This window comes from Lissotriton vulgaris, chromosome 2_2, assembly GCF_964263255.1.
Source record: "Lissotriton vulgaris chromosome 2_2, aLisVul1.2, whole genome shotgun sequence".
NCBI lineage: Eukaryota > Metazoa > Chordata > Amphibia > Caudata > Salamandridae > Lissotriton > Lissotriton vulgaris.
The window spans coordinates 265981243-266003202 of record NC_141688.1 but is presented as its reverse complement, the minus strand read 5'-3'; the positions used below and the strand labels follow the sequence as shown (position 1 = coordinate 266003202).

At 48.3% G+C, this 21960-nt stretch overlaps 1 protein-coding gene across 1 annotated transcript; it reads right to left on the bottom strand.

Annotated features, from left to right (window-relative positions):
• Positions 1-397: 397 nt before the first annotated feature.
• Positions 398-1945, bottom strand: LOC147729300 (endogenous retrovirus group PABLB member 1 Env polyprotein-like). The gene has a single exon (XM_086959910.1). It carries the CDS (start codon positions 1943-1945, stop codon positions 398-400), a length of 1548 nt encoding a protein of 515 aa, XP_086816036.1.
• Positions 1946-21960: the final 20015 nt, after the last annotated feature.

The window sequence follows — 21960 nt, the reverse complement described above, 5'->3', positions numbered from 1 at the left end:
CCGCAGGGCCAGGTGGCGGCCTGGGAACGAGGAAGACAAACGAGCACACAGGAAAGGGGGGTTGTATCAAAGGACCCGGGACCATGAAAGGAATGAAGGGAGGTGTTGCGCTGGGAACAGGATGGGATTCCGAGGCAGAGCTGCGCTGAAGAGGGGTTTATGACCCATGGCATGTGAGAGCGGGGGTTGTCAGCGTGCGGGGGATGCTTGCGAGGTTAGGAGGGAGAGAGAGAGACGCGCTGGCTATCAGCGAGGGGCAGAGAGGCCATGGTACTCAAAATGGCTGCCGCTTACGCGCACAAATAGGCTCGAAAAGGGCAAGATGGCGCCGATAATGTTGACGTTTGCGGCCTAAGTTTTAACAGTCCTCCCTTTTCAACATATCTAGCCAGCTTGCCTAATCATTGTCAATCTTCATCAAATTCCCAACCTCGGCATCATATAATGATCCCATGCGTTCATTTCCAAAGTCCACAGGTTTAGGGCAAATACAATTCATACATAAGGAACACAAAGGCGGCAGGCATTGAATTCCCAAGCACAACCCACATATAACAACTACAGGAATTAGGATAATCGTAAACAGTCTCCAGCCCCAGTTCTTAACGGTGTTCCAGAACCAACCACCAAGCGACCATTCTTCCTGTACCTGGTGGACTTCTGAAGAGAGTCTGTGGAGGTGTTCGATAGCCTTGTATACTGAGGGTGAATTGTCCGGTATATATGTACAACAGCTGGACCCAATGATGCGGCATGCTCCACCACGGTCCGTAAGAACCACATCTAGAACCAGGCGGTTCTGGAGAGCCACCAGGCGGACCGCTAGAAGTTCGGCAGTGTTATTAGCAAGAATACCAGCTGTGATGTTCATTGTTGTCTCGACTGCCTGAGTCAGATGTCGGATGGCACGGCTGTTTGCCATCGGGCCCCAGAGTGGAACAAGTCCCTTCATAGCATCGAGGAACTGTGCTCCTGTTGAGTCTGCTTGTTCAATATCCTTGGCTCGCTTTTGTCTATGGTGATTTGCTGGGGCCACATAGGTCGGAGGAAGAATGAAGGAGATGAAACAAGTGCCCCCCCAGCCTTTGGGGAGCCAGGTGTAAGCCCTTGTGCCACAAACGAAATACATATTTGGAGAGGATACAAAGAAAGGTGGATCGGTGGAGTCCAAAGTTCTGGTGAAACGGCAGGCGCTGCGGCCTACCAGCTGTGTCCCAAGCCCTTCTATGCACATGTGGCCTGTGACGTTGATGACTGACAGGGCCACAGTCAGAGTGGCAGCCGTTCGTTTCCGCAGGTAGGAGAAGGTGGGTCTGGTTGGATTGTTGAACACCTGCATTTCAATTCGTTCTTTAGCAGGGATGTCCATGTGGATAGAGTCGTTGGAGGTCTGCGGGCAGAAATGTGTCTTTGTTTTGTTTCGCCAGACCCCATGGAAGAAGTGCGTCATGGTTTTGCTGGAGGTGGCATTGTCTTTATAGCTTTCTTGCAGGAGGATCAGCCAAGCAAGGCAGGAGCCGTGAATTGAGAAGGGTGAAGGGATGAAAGGTATCGAGTGTCCAGTGGCGTGGGGTAGCAACCCACAGATCCAGCAGTTGGTGGCATTGGTGGCGAGATTGTGCTGGTGAAGTAGCTGCACAAAAGAGTTGTTCCAGAACTCCTTTCGCCTTTCTCTGAGTTGAGGAGATAGTGAGATCAAATAATGTTCTTTCATGGTGGTAGGCTGTGCAGTGGTTAACAGTATCTGATGAGCAGGTATGCTTTCCTCCATGATCCAGAAGGAAGTCATAAGGAGGAGGCAAAAGAGGAAGACAATGAAGAAGGCGATTGTCTTTGATTTGTGCATATTGTCAGTCTTTGGGTTCCTGTAATGGGTATTTCCTGTTGCTTCCATCATCTTCTTATCTGGCGCTTCCATCATCTTCTTATCTGGCGCTTCCATCATCTTCAAGGTGCTCGGTAGCGGGCAGAACCACAGACTTTGTTTAGCTTCTCTCCAGGTAACCCTTGGTAGTGTTTAGGTCACCGTTCTGAGATTCAATTTAACTCAGTCCGTGGTCTACTTAGCCGAAGCTCCCTCCTTTCGACGCAGGAAATACCCTTCTCTGGTTGGCACAGTGGGATTAGAGAATTTGGCAAGTTCAAGTGCCTCGGTGTCGGGATAGCAGTTCAGTGATGGTCGATCCTTGTTCAGGAGCTCTTCTTGGTTGTCGAGGTTTTCTGTCGTGGCCAGGGTCGAGGAGACCTTCTTACAGTGGTGTGCGTGTAGCCAGTGCCGTTTCCCCTCCACTCGAAGCGTTGTCCGGGTGGTGATCAGCACCTGCCAGGGGCACGTCCACCGGGGTTCCAAACTCTTCGCCCGCTGAAAATTTCGGACTAGCACATAGTCCCCCGGTTGGATGTCGAGGCCCGGACCCCTGGAAGCATCGGGGATGGCCTGCTGCACCTGCTGATGAATGACAGACAGAGTTTCAGTTAATTTGTACAAATAATCAGACATTAGGACGTCCGGGACGTCATGAATGGAGGTGGGTTTAGGTGCAGACCAGACGCTCATGGGCCGGCCGAAAACGACCTCGTATGGTGTCAGGTGGTGTTTGGTGGGGGGGAACGCATTGATAGCAATGCCAGTGGGAGAGCGTCTGGCCATTTCAGTCCTGTGGTAGCCACTATCTTGGCTAATTTTAACTTCAGTGTGGCATTGTGTCACTCGACTAGTCGAGCAGACTGGGGGTGGAAGACTGCGTGGAACTTTTGTGTGATACCCAGCCCCTTTAAGATGAGCTGGATGACTTCGGCTATGAAGTGGGGGCCATTGTCGCTCCATAAAATTCGACAAAGGCCGTAGCGAGGGAAGAATTCTTTTAGCAGTACTTTCGCAGTGGCCATTGCAGTGTTATCACGGGTTGGGTATGCCTCCACCCACTTGCTAAATGCACACACCACTACAAGCACATATTTCAGGCCTTGGCATCTGTCTAGCTGGATGTAGTCCATCTGTAGGACTTCGACTGGGTGATTGGGAACCCCGAACCCTCCCCGGGGGACCATAGTTCCTTTCCCAGGGTTATGTTGCAGGCATATTAGGCATTGTTGGACCAGACGTTTGGCGGAGTCCGTGATTTTATCGTTGTGCCAAACTCTGGAGACAAGTTCAATCATGGGGGCTGATCCTATGTGAACAGGGGAGTGTGCCATAGTCAGTATGGGAATCAGGTATGAGTCAGGTAACAACCATTTGTTTGCGTCTTTTGTCCGCCAGCAGCCTTCATCGTCCTTTAGTCCCACCCGTGCCCATTCAGTCAGTTCGTGTTGTGTGCTAGCCATTTGAATATCCCTAACAGTGTCCCTAGCGTCGGTCCATTTTTCTGCTTGTGACCTGGTCACGTACATGCGTGTTGTTGTCCTATTTTCAGCTGTCGTTCGAGCAGTGAGGTCTGCTAGTGCATTTCCCTGTCAAATAATGTATGTCACTTTCTTGTGTGCCTGGCATTTGATGACCGCAAGTCTTTTGGGGAGAAGGACAGCTTCGATCAAGGCGGAGACTAAATCTCCATGCAAGATAGGGGTGCCGTGTGAGGTCAAGAATCCCCTTTCCTTCCAAAGGAGCCCAAAATGGTGAACCACCCCGAAGGCATACTGGCTGTCGGTGTAAATGTTCGCTGTGGTACCTGCTGCTAGGATGCATTCTCGTGTCAGGGCAATCAGTTCCGCTGCCTGGGCAGATCGTTGTGTGATGCGGGCTGTCTCTACTACAGTTCGGGCCGTGGTGACTGCATAGGCAGCTGAAGTGGTGCCATCTGGGAGTTTGATGCAAGAACCGTCCACCCACAGCTCTCCGTCAGGGTCAGGAAAAGCCGTGTCTCTGAGGTCAACCCTACTTCTAGTCTGTTCGTCCGTGAGAGTCACACAGTCGTGTACAGGGGGCACATTGGGATCGTTCTCTGGTAGGGGTAGCAAAGTTGCCGGGTTCAGTGTGGTGCATCTTTTCAGGGTGATATGGGGTGCAAGCAAAGTCAGCTCGTATCCAGTCAGTCGTGCACTCGTCAGATGTTGCGTCTTGGTTTGGTTCAGGAGGGTGTCAACTGCATGGGGTACTAGTACTGTGAGGGAATTCGAGAGCACGATCCTCTCACTCTGTCGGATAGAGATAGAAGCGGCAGCTACAGCTCGAAGGCAGGCAGGCAAGGCTCTGGCTACAGGGTCAAGAGTGGCAGAGAAGTAAGCGCACGGTCGTTGCTTTGGGCCAATGGACTGGGTTAGGACAGATAAAGCGCACCCCTCCCTTTCGTGAGTGAAGAGGGAGAAGGGCTTTGTGTAATCGGGGGTACCTAGGACAGGGGCCGAACAAAGGGCATCTCGTAGTTCCGTGAAGGAGGTTTGGCACTCAGGGGTCCAAGGGAGTGGGAAGGGGACATCTTTAGCTAGCAGAGAAAGCAGCGGTTTCACAATGAGGCTAAAGTTTGGTAACCACTGTCGGCAGAAGGAGGTGAGGCCTAGTAGGGAGCGAACCTGTTTCTGAGTCTTGGGGACGGGGGTTTCAAGAATGGTTTGGATCCGGTCGGGAGTAAGTTTCCTTCCATCTTTGGACAAGAGGTGGCCTAAGTAAGTGACCTGGGGTTGGCAGAATTGCAACTTCTTTTTGGAGACCTTGTGGCCATTTTCCGCAAGGAAGTGCAGGAGTTGAATATTGGCTGTGACTGCTAGTGGAGTGGTGTCGGCTGCCAAAAGGATGTCATCGACGTATTGTACTAACACCACTCCATCGGGTAACTGGAATTGATCCAGTTGTCTCTTGAGGGCCTGACTGTAGATACTGGGGCTTTCAGTGTAGCCTTGGGGTGCTCGGCAGAACCGATATGAGCGGGCTTTCAGGGTGATGCCAAAGAGATATCGGCTGTCTGGGTGGATGGGGATAGAGAAAAATGCATTTTTAAGGTCAATGACAGTGAAGGTAGTGACAGTAGAAGGAATCAGGGTCAGGATAGTGGTGATGTCTGAGACCACGGGGTACTGGGGTACAACCACTTTGTTAATCTCTCGAAGGTCGATGATGAAGCGGTATGCTTTCTCATCCCCCTCTCCCTGTTTCTTGATGATGGGCAAGATAGTCTCTAATAAAAGAGAGAGGGACCCCTCAACCAAAGGGATAGGGTACCACAATAGACACAAGTCAAAAATGAAATTCCCTTTGGGCAAGTGAACATTAATACAAAAGTACTTACAGACAATAAACTAACTAGTACATAAGTATAACATAGAAGCAATGAAAAAATGGAAATCCAAAAACGTGAAAACACTATAATACGATCAAAGCATTAAAACAATTTATTGACATACATTCAATTCATTAAAAATTGGGAAACAAACACAGGATGTAACAATAATAAATAAAAACATTCCAATAAAAAAGGAGTTACAGGAAAAAAGGACTAAATTCAAACAACAAAATTATTTCGAATTTTCCTTAGTTATATGATCCACATTCACTCCTTAGGCATCGACGCGTTTCGGCGGTATGAGCAAAGTATGACCGCCTTCATCAGGATATATGTATATCTGTTTCCCAACAATTCTCAGAGATATAATGTTTCAGGCAGTTTCTTTCTTTCTTTCTTTCTTGCCTTGTCGGATGTGAGGACGCGGAACGCCGGTGTAGTAAATCATTAAGGACAAAGACCCATTTTGAGCCGCCTTAAGTAAAGGGACATCGGGAGTCACGCTGTGTCCCTACCAAGTCTTAAATTATTTAAGATTGTACCGCGTTCGTGGCTTACACCTTTCTATTTTGTTCCTCAGCCATAGTGCTGGTTGGAATTTGAGAAACGGAATCTTATAACAGCAACATTATCTTCTTATCACTAAACAGCTATAGCGCTTGACATATTTCGAAAAATTGAACTGAATCTATATCGGCAACTACATCTCTATATCAGAGAACTCTAGGATAAATCGCTGGCCGAATACCCTAAGAAAAGGATAAGGAGGACATATACCCCTTATAATACAAACTGCCTGAAACATTATATCTCTGAGAATTGTTGGGAAACAGATATACATATATCCTGATGAAGGCGGTCATACTTTGCTCATACCGCCGAAACGCGTCGATGCCTAAGGAGTGAATGTGGATCATATAACTAAGGAAAATTCGAAATAATTTTGTTGTTTGAATTTAGTCCTTTTTTCCTGTAACTCCTTTTTTATTGGAATGTTTTTATTTATTATTGTTACGTCCTGTGTTTGTTTCCCAATTTTTAATGAATTGAATGTATGTCAATAAATTGTTTTAATGCTTTGATCGTATTATAGTGTTTTCACATTTTTGGATTTCCATTTTTTCATTGCTTCTATGTTATACTTATGTACTAGTTAGTTTATTGTCTGTAAGTACTTTTGTATTAATGTTCACTTGCCCAAAGGGAATTTCATTTTTGACTTGTGTCTAGATGGGCAAAATAGGACTGTTGCAAACGTTGCTAACCACTTCCTCTACCACTCCTGCGTCTATCAGTGACTGAATAATCTTTACCAATGCCTTCTCGCCCTCAGGCGATATCCGATATTGTGGAAGTTTTGGGAGTGTTGCGTCTTGTCGGACAGTAATGTGCACTGGGTCAATCATCATGCGCCCTACGTCTGAATCCGTCTTGGCCCACAGATATGGAGGCAGAGTGTCAAGCAGGGATGTGTCAGCGTCATTGATAGAAAACATGCGTCGGGAAGGGCAATGTCTAAGCAGAATGGGGTTGTCGTACAGAAAAACTCGAACTCCGTCTTGGGAACATCTAATGGTCGCTCTGAAGTGTTTCAGTAAGTCAAGTCCCATAATGGCGTCAGGAGTATTGGAGGAAAGCAAAAACGTTGTGTCAGTGGTATTGTTTTCTAAGTCGAAGGGGATGGGAGCGGACAAAGGGTTAGTGGAGGGCGTTCCATCGAAACCTATCGATGTCACAAGTGAGCCAGACAAGGGTGCCCTTGTAATCAGTCGTTTAGATAACGCACTACGTGTTGCGCCAGTGTCTACCAGAAATGGAGACTTTGTACCCAGGACCTTAGCAGTGACATAAGGACCTTGCTGGTCAACATAGAGCTCGACTGGATCCCTCCCGTGCCCTTGGCAGTCCTATGCAAAGTCGCGGGCATCGTCGCAGTCAGACTGTTGGTACTGATTCTGTCTGGGTCGGTCAAATGTATTTGGTCTGTTTGATCTATTGTTAGTCATGTCATTAGTGGGCCCCGCTGCTGTCCTCTATTTCTTGGTCCACCCGCTACGTCCTTGGGGTCCCTATTTCTGTTCATCTCTGAAAGAACCGGGCACTGGGATTTCCAATGGCCATATCTTTTACAGAAGGCACACTGGTCCTCTCTAATGTCTGTACGTCCAATGTGGGGTGTCGAGGTGCGGTCTTTAGGAGGTGCGTTCTTAGGGACATTCGTCTGATAGCTTCCTTTGTATTGCTCTCGTCCTATAGTCACCCCTTGCAATTGCGCAATCATCACCCTCTCTTTTCAGTCTTTCTTCTTTTTCTCTGTTGCTCTATCATTTTCGTTTTTCTGGTGTTCGTAATATTGGGCCATCTGAAGGATAGCCGCAGGTTTGGAGGCTGCCCAACTACTCTCGCTGGCCTGCAGTTTCTGGGAGACCTCCGGTGACAAACCTTTAATGTAATTTTGGACAAACAGATGGTGTCCGGTTGCAGTGGTCATGTCCTGGCCGCTGTAATCGGAGAACACCGTTTCAAACCGGGAGAAGTATTCCGATACATCCTCCTGGGGTTTCTGACGACAAGCTGTTACTATCGACCAGTCCACTTTCGTTTCTGGAATCAGGGTTTTCAATTTCTGTATGATCTTATCTGGGAGGTCTAAAATGGGTTTCAAGGGTTTCTGTCCAGGCTCTCGTTGCTTATCTATGTCGTCGAGTTGTGACCAGGTATGTCCGAACAGCTCAAGGTGGTCGACTTTCCGGATTTGCTTCCACACATCAGCTGGGAGACATAGCCCGAAAAACAAATCGATATCAGCCAGGGTCATGATCGTTGAACCTAGGGCTGTACCTAATTCAGTATAGAAGGCAGTGGGGTTTTTACGTAAATCAGGCAGAGATTTTCGGAACGTCAGAATATCCTGCCGATCCCATGGTTGGTAGACCCAATTATACACTACCCTCCCTCTTGCATCTTTGTGGTTAACGTCATCGTGAGTTCCTAGACCTCGTGGAGGAACCCAGTAGGGAGCAGCATCTCTAATTGGCATCATGGTGCTAGCTCGCTCAGTTTGGGGTTCGGTTGCTACGGGTGGTGGGTGTTTAGCTTCCGATTCTTGTTCAGTGAGGTGGCGTAAAACCTCAAGCGTACGCATAAGGAGGTCCGTCACATCACACTCACTCTCATCCCCGATATCGACCTTTCAGTATAGAGTTGTAAGGCTCTCGGGACCCTTTTCTCGATATCGGTCCTCGTATGCATTCAAGATATGGTAACACAGTCGTACGGTAAAATGTCGTCTGTGGCTCCCTGTATACGTGTTGAACATGTCCGTGACGTGCTCTTCACTTTCCTTTCTTTCTACCAATGTCCTCACTATCTTGTCAATCCCTGCTCGCTCATCCTTGCTTAATCTGTTCGTTCTTGCAGAATCAGCCTTCCGGGTCTCTGGGTCATTTAACACTGTCACTTGTGTCGTGCCTAATACAAGGGGTTCGGCCGGCACAGAGGCCATGGGGGCCGAAGCTCTGGTGCTACTCTCGCCTGTGCTTAGGGGTGGTGGGTGCTGTGCTAAGGGTTGGGAAGGGGCATATGGAGGGGGCATGTAGATGATCGGAGGACCTAACAGCAGATCATCGTTGGCTCGTTGTTTTAAGGGTAATTCAGGGTAGAGCGTGGAGGGTGTTCTAACCGGACACTGGCTTGATGTTTCCATCTCTAGTTTCTGTTTGGCTTCCTCTCTTTCCTTAATCTCTTCTTCTAGTTTCTGAGCAGCTAGGTGGGCTGCTTTTCGCAGCTCTTTTCCCAACCTACTCTCAGTTCTCTTTTTACGTTGTTCGGTTTCTTTGCGCCACATGCCGAGACTATCAAGCATAGTGGGCGTTGTCTTGTGTTTACCAAGGGCTGTTTCTGCCGCGCTTATTTTATCCTCATCGAAGGATCCTATCAGTGGCCACTGACTTTCTCGATCCTTTTTTGTATATTTATGCCACAGCTTGCTATAAGCTATAGCGATCAGTCCATGCTTCATGAACATGTCCTTATTAGGGGTGCCTTCCAGTGGAGCCGGATGGTTCATCTCTAATAAGCGGTCCGGGCTAAACAGGCTACCAATCAGTGGGGAGAAGACAGGCATGACGGATTACAACGGGGACAAAAGTCAGCACTACCTATCTTATCACTGCGTTCAAAGACTAGACAGAATATTTCTATTCTACGTTGTTTGCAGGCGGTGAATACCTCAAGAACCAATAGCGAACAGTCAATGTTCGGTCAATCAAACAATCAATGGGGAGAATAAGTAGGCACGACGGGTTACAACGGGGACAAAAGTCTGCGTTACCTACCCTTTCACTACCTGCAAAGAGAGAACCTGTTCTTCCCTGTTTGCAGACAGAGAATCTCCAGAGAACAATCCACGAACAGTAGTTCGGGCAAAACAATCAATCAGTGGGGGAGAAAGATAGGCACGACGGATTACAATGGGGACAAAAGTCTGCGTTACCTATCCTTCACTGCTTGCAAAGAGAGAGCCTGTTGTTTCTCCGTTTGCAGACAGCGAATCTCCAATCAAATCAACAAAAGAGTAATACTAGTATTTTCCAAACAATCAAACAATCATTTCGCAATTCCTCGTGTTTACACGACCTTACCCGGACCGCATGGACAGTTTCTTGTCTTCCGAATCCAGCGCCCGATCGTCCTCTATTCTTCGTGATCCTCGCGGCACTCCTGATGGTTCCCAGTCAGGACCGTAGATCACTCGAGAGAGGTCTGTTCGGAACCAGTGAAGTTCGGATGATCGGCTGTCAGACGAGGGTCTATCGGACAGGTGCACTCCCGATCGTTGCAGTCGTTCACTCTGTCGTCAGGACCTCTCCCACTGGATCCATGAGTCGCTGATGGGCCCTACGTTAGGCGCCAATTGTGGAAAAAGGTAGGGCCGATGACCTTTTTCAGAGTTGCCCGGCGTTAAACGCCTCTATACCCACTCAAGTTACCAAACAAAGAGGCAGGCGCTGGAGACTGGAAGGCAGGAAACAGAAGTTTTATTCCGACGGAGCAGAACACATCAAATCAGACAACAGGGTATCTTCTCGAGGTGCTCTAACCGCATCTCTGAGGCCTGGCCTCTTATACACGAGTTTATTGCTTTATTGTATGAAACACATCTCTGTCAATCCTTTGATGTACGGAAAGGCATCCTCGGAATCCCCCCTTCAGGCCCGTTCCCAAACACATTTACAGTTGAAGTCCCCACCCCGGTCACAACAGGTGATGATTATCGCGCAGCTGGATATTCCGCCGATTCACGGAATGTGTGGGTGTTAAAAAGGGGTTCAAAGACAACCAGTAACCAAAGACCCCTTTATGTTGCCCGGCGGTGTCGCCTCTATGACCCACCAATATTAATCAATGAAGAAGCAGGCGCTGGAGACTGGAAGGCAGGAAACGAGGATTTTATTCTCTCCGGAGGAGAACACATCAATTCAGAAAGCAAGTATCGTCACGAGGTGCTCTAACCACATCTCTGAGGCCTGGCCTCTTATACTAGGGTTTATGACCTTTATTGCACGTAACACATTCTCGCAACACTTTGATATTTGAAAGAACATCCTCGGAATCTCCCCTTCAGGCCCGTTCCCACATACATTTACAGTTGAATTCCCCACCCCGGTCACAACAGGTGATGATTGTCGCGCAGCAGGGCATTCCGCCGATTCACGGAATGTGTGGAGTTGATCGGATCTCATAGGGTGGGGGCTTTGATCGGCTCGAGGGTCTTTTGATGGGGAGGGGAAGCTTCCTACTGTACGGGATAATAAACAGTATCCGCAGGGCCAGGTGGCGGCCTGGGAACAAGGAAGACAAACGGGGACACAGGGAAAGGGGGTTTGCATCAAAAGGATCTGAGACCATGAAAGGAATGAGGGGAGGTGTCGCGCTGGGAACAGGATGGGATTCTGTGGTGAAGCTGCGCTGAAGAGGGGTTTATGACCCAAGGCATGAGAGAGCGGGGGTTGTCAGCGTGCGGGGGATGCTTGCGAGGTTAGGAGAGAGAGAGAGAGAGACGCGCTGGCTATCAGCGAGGGGCAGGGAGGCCATGGTGTTTAAAATGGCTGCCGCTTATGCGCAAGGCATGTGAGAGTGGGAATGACCAGTGCGTGGGGGTCTTTCGTGAGGGTGATTCTGATCGTAACGGCTAAAATATGGCGGATGTGCATGACGAAAAGTGTGGCATCGGGAAAAAGGCAAGATGGCGTAGATAATGTTCACCAAACTGTATTAATTTTCCACAGTCCTCCCTTTAACATTTCCAAGACATCTTGCTGGCCTATTTCCTATCTATACCTATTGCAGCGGTCATAAGTAAGGGAGAGGGGACTTAGGCAAAAGAACTGTACACAAACATCACATTATAAACATCACATTGAAAAATCTCATCATCTAGTAGGCGGGTTCATCGTTAAGTTGGTTGCAGAAAAAGTCATAGTAATGCAATATCAGACTAGAATTATGTAGCGAGGGCGTTGGGTACAGATCATAGATACTTATAGTCATTTGGAATAGGAACTGGTAAGTTATCATATAAGTAAGTCCTTTTTGTACTCGGCGGGAACATAGTCAGTCCAATGGTGGTTGGGAGAGAAATGAGATATAGTAAATATCAGAGTTCTCAGTGTCTTTGTCGTCTTCTGTTGGCACTGTTAAGCACCTGGATTACAATTCGTTCTGTCAACAGGAATGTTCATGTGGATTGAGTCGTTGGAGGTCTGCGGGCGGGAGTGCATCTTTGTTTTGTTTCGCCAGACCTCTTGAGAGGAATGTATCATGGTTCCGGAGCACGTGCATTTTCTTCCGTAACTCAGAGTATAGTTATTAGGAGGCAGAGAGGATTGTGATAAAAAAGTGCAATTGTCTTTGAGTGGTGGGGTCTGTTTGTTTCTTGAGTCTCTGTGATGGGTATTTCCTGTTGCTTCCATCATTATCGAGGCGTTCAGCAGCGGGTAGAACCACATACTTCGTTCATCTTCTCTTCGGGGGCGACCCTTGGTGGAGTTCTAGGTCACTGTTCTGAGATTAATATAGTTCGTGGTCTACTTAGTCGGAGCTCCCTCCCTTTTGACGCAGGGAATACCCTTCTCTGGATAGCTCAGTAGGGTTTGGAGGAACTTGAAAGTTCAGGTGGAAAGGTGTGTGTGTGAACAGTCCTTATGGTAGGTCGGAGGAGGAGGGGATGGAGCAGGGCCAAGTCGGGAACAGATCAGGGGGACGGAGAATTTGAGACAGGCGGGTCCATAACCAGGTTCAGAGAGCGGGGACTTTTTTTTGGCACACGTCGATCATAGAGCAGGGGCTTCAGGTCAGCCCCTTCCTTAGCTTTGTCTGAAACAGTGCCTTATCCTGCGACTCCTTACTGCCGTGGTCTCGCCTTGGCCTCCGTCGCTGAGGTTCCACGATCCGCAGTCAGGCCGCGTGCTCCCACATCCGGTCTCTTTCTCCTCCGACAGTGGTACCCTTAAATGAGTTCGAAAAGACAGTCTTTAGAGATTTTGCAGAAGAAGGTAATTACATAAACCTATTTCTCTCCCAACACCAAGCAACTGGGGTAAACATCCGCTACATTGAGATTTGCAGCCAACGTATAAACAATTGATGATGGGTTTGCTGGATTTCCTACAACTTCCCTTTGTGGCTAATTCTTTGGCGTTTTGTTGGTTATTACATTCATTTGTCGTGGTACAAGGTCTGATACCCATTCATTGCATTCGTCTATTACAGTAGATGTCAGTTCTTCTGGTAGAGACCCATTTCCCTAGTACGAGTCTTGCAAGGCTAGGCCGGTCTTCAGGGCTTTGTATCTTACGGAAAAGTGCAACGTGCTATTCACCATAGTCTGATAGGCATCCTTCTGAGGGATGAACATAGGCTAAACGACTCCCCATTACATCAATGCGTCCTATCTTTTGGCTAAACATCCTATTTTCAACAAGGTTTACTGCAACAAGTTCCTTCAGTTTTCGATCTAATTTTAACTTTGCACACATCTTTCTAACTTTCTATATAGTTTCTCGCAACCTGGCTACTACAAAAACTCGGGGGGGGGCTTGCGATAATTATTAAACTTATCCTTGGGGTGGGTGGGGTCTGTTGGAAAACAACTAGGAACACAGCGAATTGGAGCAAGGGGCGTTTTTCAGATTCTCGTTCAGGGCAGCTGATACCAAACTGGGGGCATTTTGGGAAGACGGGGGTGTCTCGATCATTTTTTTTTTTTTTTTTTTTTTTTTATCATAGAAGCCACTGACAAATAGTTCCCTGACTGTGGGTCAAATTTAGGGAACCTTAGTCGTCTTACCTGTCCCTTTCCTTTTGGCCAATTTAATTTTCATCCATATTTAGCAGAAAAGGAGAGGTAGTAACGTGGTATCGGTACGATTTTATTTAGGACGAATTTGTGCAAATACTTGTGGTATTTGGGGCCAATCAGGAGGTGCACCAGGTTCGCCAATTAGGTGCCAGTCGCTAGGAAGAGGGAAAGTGTGAAAGAGAGAGAGAGAGAGGGAGAGAGAGAGAGAGAGAGAGAGAGAGAGAGAGAGAGAGAGAGAGAGAGAGAGAGAGAGAGAGAGAGAGAGAGAGAGAGAGAGAGAGAGAGCGAGTAACAATAGGCCAAATAGTACACGTGTGACATGGAGAATGACCGTGTATTGTTTGGGCTATTCAGTGCATTACCCAACGTTAGACGTTTCGGGTCTGTGTTAGGATGTAGAAAGCATGCAGTTTTGGGACGGAAGAGCATTAGGTCAGGTACAAAAAGGTCGCGCATTGAGTAGGGCGTCTTTTTGTGTCGTCTTGCAGCGTTAGTCCGTTTTCATGCATCGGGCGTGACGTGGCTCCAGATCCTTTACGGTACCCTAATCGGGACTCCAATGTAATCTGCAGAGGGAAAAAAGGAGGAAAAGGGAGGGGGAACAACATCCGAGCACATCAAATGTACGGGCACGAAAGTCCTTTACTTACCACATACTCGTACTTATCTCCCCGGGATATAATCCCTAGGGTCTTGGTTTCTGAAGTCAAGGGGGCGGGCAGTGTGATAGGTGGTTCATGGGGGGGTTCGAGGGTGGCATTATGGATCGTGTGTAGGGAAACGCTAAAAAGAGGAATCAGAGGTGCCTAGCGCGAGGTACCTGGTTTTGTAGATGTATCTGGCCATCGGGATCCTTAAATCATTCCCAAAGCTGTGATGTTCTAAGGCATATCAGTTCTTCGGTCAACCCTGTCCCTTAGTACCTTCGACCACCATACCTTTATAACATTCTATCAATCACACCGCTTTACTTTACCCATTCTCAGAAGTCGAGGTCCTTCTTCATACGTTAGTTCCTGAGCTTAGTCGCATATTTTGGAGGCAGCGTATCATACCTTTGATTCGATCATCAATCCAGGGCCATACAACCATTTTTCAGATAACCTTAAAAAAAGAGCAGAACGGTTGCGCACAGAAAAAGCCCTCCCACCAATTCCCACATTTACAAAAGCATGTGATGCCTATTCATAGTTTGGAAAACCTTTATTTGCATAATCGTTCAGTACGTAAAATGTGAGAGTGCAATCATATTTTGGCCGGACATGTCGACGATGGAAGCACATACAGTAGGGGGGTTATTTTGCGGCACAAGAACATGTTAAAAAAAGGCCTAATTAATTATTTGCAAGTAACTAAAAACGTTCCTTTGCGTGATGAGGGATCAGGGGCATTTCAGTTCATAAATGGAAACACAGTCAAGCTCATCGTAATCGCATTTCCTAGATGTATACCGTGGGTGTGCATCATAAGCGACGTTATGTACCAGTTACAATAAATATCAAAATAAATCGTTCATTGGAATCAACATTTTTACGGGACCCCCTTTCGAATGTTCGCCAAGTGAACCCTCCTCCCTTTTTCATCAAGTGCGCAAAGGTTCGTATATATATCTTAGTACATCAAGTCTCATTAGCTAAGGAACACCACGAGGCATCCGTTAGTTCCTATTGATACCGGCGCCATTTTGGGCGAGGCCGGTTTAGTCCGGAAGTAGCATCAGGGGCAAAAATGTCTCCGACGATTGGCGGTTGGACCAGGGTCCCTTTCGGCAGTTCAAAAAAACCTGTGCTAACAGAGGGGCTGGTGGTGTGGACCGTCAATCAAGGGAGGGAGGGAGGTAGAGTCTTTCTTACCGGGTCATGTTGATGTTCAGCCGGAACTTACTCGAGTTTGTTAGCCCATAATGTTCCTGGGTGGTTCAGACTGAAGCTGGTGCAGACACGAGAGCACCGCCACCTTGCTGCTGTGCCGTGGTTATTTCATTAGTGATCAATGCAGCTGTTCCCCACCGGAAGCCTGAAGGGGCCGAGGGCTCTTGGGACTTTGGTAGAATCTTCAAAGTCGAGGGGATGTTTGTCGATGGTGGGGGCTTGCGCCCAGGTGGGCAAGTGCCCGAGTTGCAATTTCGGACAAAGTTACTCCAGCGGCCTAGACCCGCCTTCCAGAGGGCCCAGGCGCCATTTTGAGACCCTGCAGCTGCCGCCCTTTGTCGTATCTATCAGGAGTGGAAGAAACTTCTTGTGGTGATGAAAGCGGAACATCATGCTGTTGGAGCAGGACATTTTGGTTCGGGGTGCCAGGGTGCAGCTGTGGAGCCTTCATCTGGGGAGGTGATGGAGGCTCATCCGTGCCGTCTCCCTCTCCCGGCACATCCCACGCCGTCCCTTTGAATCAGGGGTGCACATGATGACCACCCTACACCCCTGATTCCGACTCTTGGGGGACCATTGTACGTCCGGTGCTGCGCAAGTATGCCCGTCGGACATTGTATGTCCTGTGCTACGTAAATATATGTGCGTCGGACATTGTAAGTTCTGTGCTGCGCAGGTATATGGCCGTCGCCCGGCTGGAGGACATCGGCGCCGGGCCAGGGCTGGGAAACCTCCTACCTGCGGAGGCGGGAGAGGCTCGTCCGCGTCGCCTCTCCCTCCCTGTCCACCCTGCATCAGTTCGATGGAGGAATTCGTGATGGCCGGACCAGGAGATACGAGGGAGGGGGTCATTTGCATCCGCCCCCTCCCTACTCGTGGCCCGGGGGACGCCATCCCTGGAAGGGTAGTATGGGAAGACCATTTCATTGCCTGCTTCGAGGAGCCTCCTGTACCTTCTCGCCGGCGATCTTTTTTGGTCTATGGCTGTTGGCAGGCCCCGCCCCACACGTGCTATGTGTTTCGGGTGGGCGGGACCGTCGAACTGTTACATTTCGAGGACTTCCGGAGTGAGCGTAATATGTTTTGTATTTCTCCTATTAGTACAGTTTGCTTTAGAGAGTGTTTTACTAGTTATTCTATTTACCGTTGGTTGTGTGTTATCTTTACCGTAATTAAATCCTAAATTATATAACAGATGCTTGGCTTCCTTGAGTCCTTTCTCTAACGGGGGTTGTTTACACTGGCCTGTAATTGTTTTTTTTTGTTTTTCAGAGTGGGGGAGCAACAGAGAGCAATCAGTCCCAGAACTCTAACATGTCGTTAAAATTGGTCTGACGAAATCTGTGCCATCGAGCATAATTAAACGTGGTGGTTCTATCCGTCCTGTCCGTGCTAGTCTGATTGGTTTTTATCTCGCGCCTTTTCCCTTTCTGTCGGCCAGTTCTTTCTGTCGACCCTCCGCTCTTACCTATGCTCTGTAGAGTCGGGCATTGGGCTTTCCAGTGCCCGAGGCATCTACAGAAAGCACATTGGTTTTGTTTTAAATCTGTTCGTCCTGTGCATAGTGTCGGGGGATTACTTTCGGGTCGTTGTGTCCCGGGGTTGTTCTGTCGGCACATCCCTTTACACCGTTCCCTTTTCATGTCTACTCCTCGGAACTGTGCCACCACTGGCCCTTCCCTTTGCCTACTAGACGTTTGGAGGGTTGTCCGTCGTGTCTCTTCACCCTTTCTGACTTCATCGCTTTCCTTTCGTCGTGTGGCTTCTTTGCGCCACATACCGAGACTATCGAGCATAATAGGTGTTGTTTCATTCCTACGAAGGGCTATTTCTACCGTTTCTATTTTTTCAAGATCGAAGGATCCTATCAGTGGCCACTGACTTTCTCGATCCTTTTTCGTATATTTATGCCACAGCTGGCTATAGGCTATAGCGATTAATCCATGCTTCATGAACATGTCCTTATTAGGGGTGCCTTCCAGCGGAGCCGGATGGTTCATCTCTAATAAGCGGTCCGGGCTAAACAGGCTACTAACCAGTGGGGAGAAGACAGGCATGACAGATCACAATGGGGATAATAGTCAGCACTACCTATCTTATCACTGCGTGCAAAGACTAGACAGAATATTTCTATTCTACGTTGTTTGCAGGCAGTGAATACCTCATGAACCAATCTTGAGCAATCAATGTTAGGTCAAAAATAAAAAATCAATATGGTCAATGGGGAGAATAAGTAGGCTCGCAAAGGTCCGCGTCACCTACCCTTTCACTATCTGCAAAGAGGGGACCTATTCTTCCCTGTTTGCAGACAGAGAATCTCCAGAAAACAATCTATAACAGTTAATCAATGGGGGAGGGGCAATTGTTCAGTGGGGGAGAAAGATAGGTCCGACGGGTGCGTACCTATCCTTCACTGTTTATAAAGGGAGAGCCTGTTGTTTCTCCATTTGCAGACAGTGAATCTCCAAATAAATTAACAAAAAGTAATACTAGTATTTTCTCATCAATTATCAATCACTTTCGCAATTCGTCGTGTTTACACGACCTTACCCGGACCGCATGGACAGTTTCTTGTCTTCCGAATCCAGCGCCCGATCGTCCTCTTCTCTTCGTACTCCTTGCGGCACTCCTGATGGTTCCCAGTCAGGACCGCAGATCACTCGAGAGAGGTCTGTTCGGAACCAGTGAAGTTCGGATGATCGGCTGTCAGACGAGGGTCTATCGGACAGGGTACCTTCCGATCGTTGCAGTCGTTCACTCTGTCGTCAGGACCTCTCCCACTGGATCCACGAGTCGCTGATGGGCCCCACGCTTGGGACGCCAATTGTTAAAAGGGGGTTCAAAGACAACCAGTAACCAAAGACCCCTTTATGTTGCCCGGCGGTGTCGCCTCTATGACCCACCAATATTAATCAATGAAGAAGCAGGCGCTGGAGACTGGAAGGCAGGAAACGAGGATTTTATTCTCTCCGGAGGAGAACACATCAATTCAGACAGCAAGTATCGTCACGAGGTGCTCTAACCACATCTCTGAGGCCTGGCCTCTTATACTAGGGTTTATGACCTTTATTGCACGTAACACATTCTCGCAACACTTTGATATTTGAAAGAACATCCTCGGAATCTCCCCTTCAGGCCCGTTCCCACATACATTTACAGTTGAATTACCCACCCCGGTCACAACAGGTGATGATTGTCGCGCAGCAGGGCATTCCGCCGATTCACGGAATGTGTGGAGTTGATCGGATCTCATAGGGTGGGGGCTTTGATCGGCTCGAGGGTCTTTTGATGGGGAGGGGAAGCTTCCTACTGTACGGGGTAATAAACAGTATCCGCAGGGCCAGGTGGCGGCCTGGGAACAAGGAAGACAAACGGGGACACAGGGAAAGGGGGTTTGCATCAAAAGGATCTGAGACCATGAAAGGAATGAGGGGAGGTGTCGCGCTGGGAACAGGATGGGATTCTGTGGTGAAGCTGCGCTGAAGAGGGGTTTATGACCCAAGGCATGAGAGAGCGGGGGTTGTCAGCGTGCGGGGGATGCTTGCGAGGTTAGGAGAGAGAGAGAGAGAGACGCGCTGGCTATCAGCGAGGGGCAGGGAGGCCATGGTGTTTAAAATGGCTGCCGCTTATGCGCAAGGCATGTGAGAGTGGGAATGACCGGTGCGTGGGGGTCTTTCGTGAGGGTGATTCTGATCGTAACGGCTAAAATATGGCGGATGTGCATGACGAAAAGTGTGGCATCGGGAAAAAGGCAAGATGGCGTAGATAATGTTCACCAAACTGTATTAATTTTCCACATGGGGTTGATCGGATCTCATAGGGTGGGGGCTTTGATCAACTCGAGAGTCCTTTGATGGGGAAGCTTCCTACTGTACAGGGGGCAATAAACAGTATCCGCAGGGCCAGGTGGCGGCCTGGGAACGAGGAAGACAAACGAGCACACAGGAAAAGGGGGTTGTATCAAAGGACCCGGGACCATGAAAGGAATGAAGGGAGGTGTCGCGCTGGGAACAGGATGGGATTCCGAGGCAGAGCTGCGCTGAAGAGGGGTTTATGACCCATGGCATGTGAGAGCGGGGGTTGTCAGCGTGCGGGGGATGCTTGCGAGGTTAGGAGGGAGAGAGAGAGACGCGCTGGCTATCAGCGAGGGGCAGAGAGGCCATGGTACTCAAAATGGCTGCCGCTTACGCGCACGAATGGGCTCGAAAAGGGCAAGATGGCACCGATAATGTTGACGTTTGCGGCCTAAGTTTTAACAGTTATAGAAAGCAGGGACATTATAAAAGATTTTTACATGTTCTGGTGATTTACCTTGGTATTGCTGCTAGCTCCATAAGTTAACATGGTTAGGTTCATTAAGATGTAATAAAGTCTAATTTTTGACAGGAGTGAGCTAGCAGCATAATTCATAGTATCAAAATAATAGCTCAAATACATCCAACAACTTGCCAAGGTTGGATGTATTATAACTATTTCAGGAAAGGAGTTTTAGAACTTACTTTACTGAAGTTACCAGAAACAGCCCTGTAGCAGTCTCTTCTGAGTCGCTAGCCTCTGACAGCTTGAGCCAAGCTGCTCCCTGATTAGGTGTGAAGAGGCCTGGGGCTAAAACAATATAGCCATTAGGTAGGAGGAGATGTGCTGCCTGCAGATGCAAGGACCAGAAGGGGCCTGGGGAGACACGCTGGTCTTCAGAGGAAGAAGCACAGTTAGCACAGGAACCAGGCCTACCACCACTTCCTTGATGCTCAGCTAGACGGGAGCCCCTTTAGTTAGATTTGGAGAGGGGCTGGAAGGGGACTGTAGGGATAATTTAGATAACACCTATGGATTGGATTAGCCAGACCTGAACTTCAAGGAGAGATTTTCTCCATTTTGATTTTTGCCCAGATGTATATTCTCGGGCAAGTATATGCCACGCTTCCCAGGAAGGTATCATGGTAATGGGTGGCAACTTGAGCCCCATTAGTTGGGGTGTCTCTCCTTCGCCCAGCCCAGAATGGGGAATACACATGGGAGAGCTGCAAGAGCAGCTCAGAGCCCTGCCTGAAAACATCTGCAGAAAAAGGACTGGGGATGGACACTTGATTCAGAAAAGGGGGTGGTGATGGACACTTGGACTGCACAAGAGAGGACTGCAATCAGAAGGACTGCACCTGCTGCACTCTAATAGCTCCACAACAGAAGGAATTTGCCTGTCTTAAAGATAAGGAGTTAACTCCCTGAGCAGCAACACATCACGAAGTGCTTTAAGAAGACATTTGCAACATCCACTTCAAGGACAACTTCAGCTGACCAGCATCACCTGGATTTTACTTGGATTGCCCAGGTGCATTGTTAGAGTTGGAGTCCCAGACCCACAAGAGATAAACCAGAGCTTCCGAACCCATGGCTGTTGCTGTAGACCCTGGGTACTGATAGTACGGCCCGCGGGCCTGTGGCGGCCCGGCAAGCCCTCCGTGGCGGCCCGCGGACCTTGAGACATCATACCCGTGTTTGAAATTTTTTTTTTAAAGAGTGTCTGCCGCAGCGCGAGAGACTCTGCTGCTCTGTGGGGGCCGGGCGATCCTAGCGATAGCCAGAGTAAAGCTGCAGGGGCCTAAGAAGAGGTGAAATACATCAAGGCCTCATTAACATGAAAATGGTCTTTTAAAGACCTGATAAGTGCTTGGGTGCGGCTGTGAGTGTGTGTGTGCCCCGGCTGACACACAGGCAGGGTGTGATGAGAGGGAGGGGACGGAGAGGGAGGGCGAGTGAGTGAGAGGGAGGAAACCCCATTTGTATTTGGTAATTATTCAATCCTCAGGTGAAATTAGCAAAAACAGTTCCCAACCACGCACCAGCCAACTATTTTCAAAGTATTAGGCAGTCAGTATTTTAAGACGCTTTTTTTTATTAATCGAAAAGCCAGTGCTTCATTTTGCCGCACACTGCATAGCCCTGATAACTGTCTCGAAGTTGGCAGGCCAATTCCCACATGTTTTCTTATAAACACATGCACACCTCAAAAGAAAAGTGCATTCTTTAGCTGGAAAACCACCTACTTAATCGGCGCTTCTCGCTCGCTCAGTGTATTGACCCACATTCAGGGTCTACCACGGAATGCAAGACCACCCGAGAGAAAATTACGATTTAAATTTAAGTCCAAAAATAATCAGCGCTAACAAATGCTACTGCAGCTTTGAGTAACCTTCTTGCATGTAATCAGTTTTAAACCCAAACAAGGTAATTTAGCACTTTCCCTATCCTGGATGCCTGTAAGAATTCGAATACGCTTTGATATTCAGCAACACATTTATAGCATAGGTCAGGTTTTACTAAGAGGGATTGCCCAGCGTTTTTTTGGTTAAAGTAGTGTATGTACTATTGATTCAGCGCCTACTATTAGTTCTATATTTTACCCTATGGCTTTGCGAAAATTATGCGCTACATTTGTTTTAAAAAATATTATGTTTTTGTAGGTGTTATCTATTCACAACCCTGTTTGTGGCTGTGAGTGTGTGTGTGC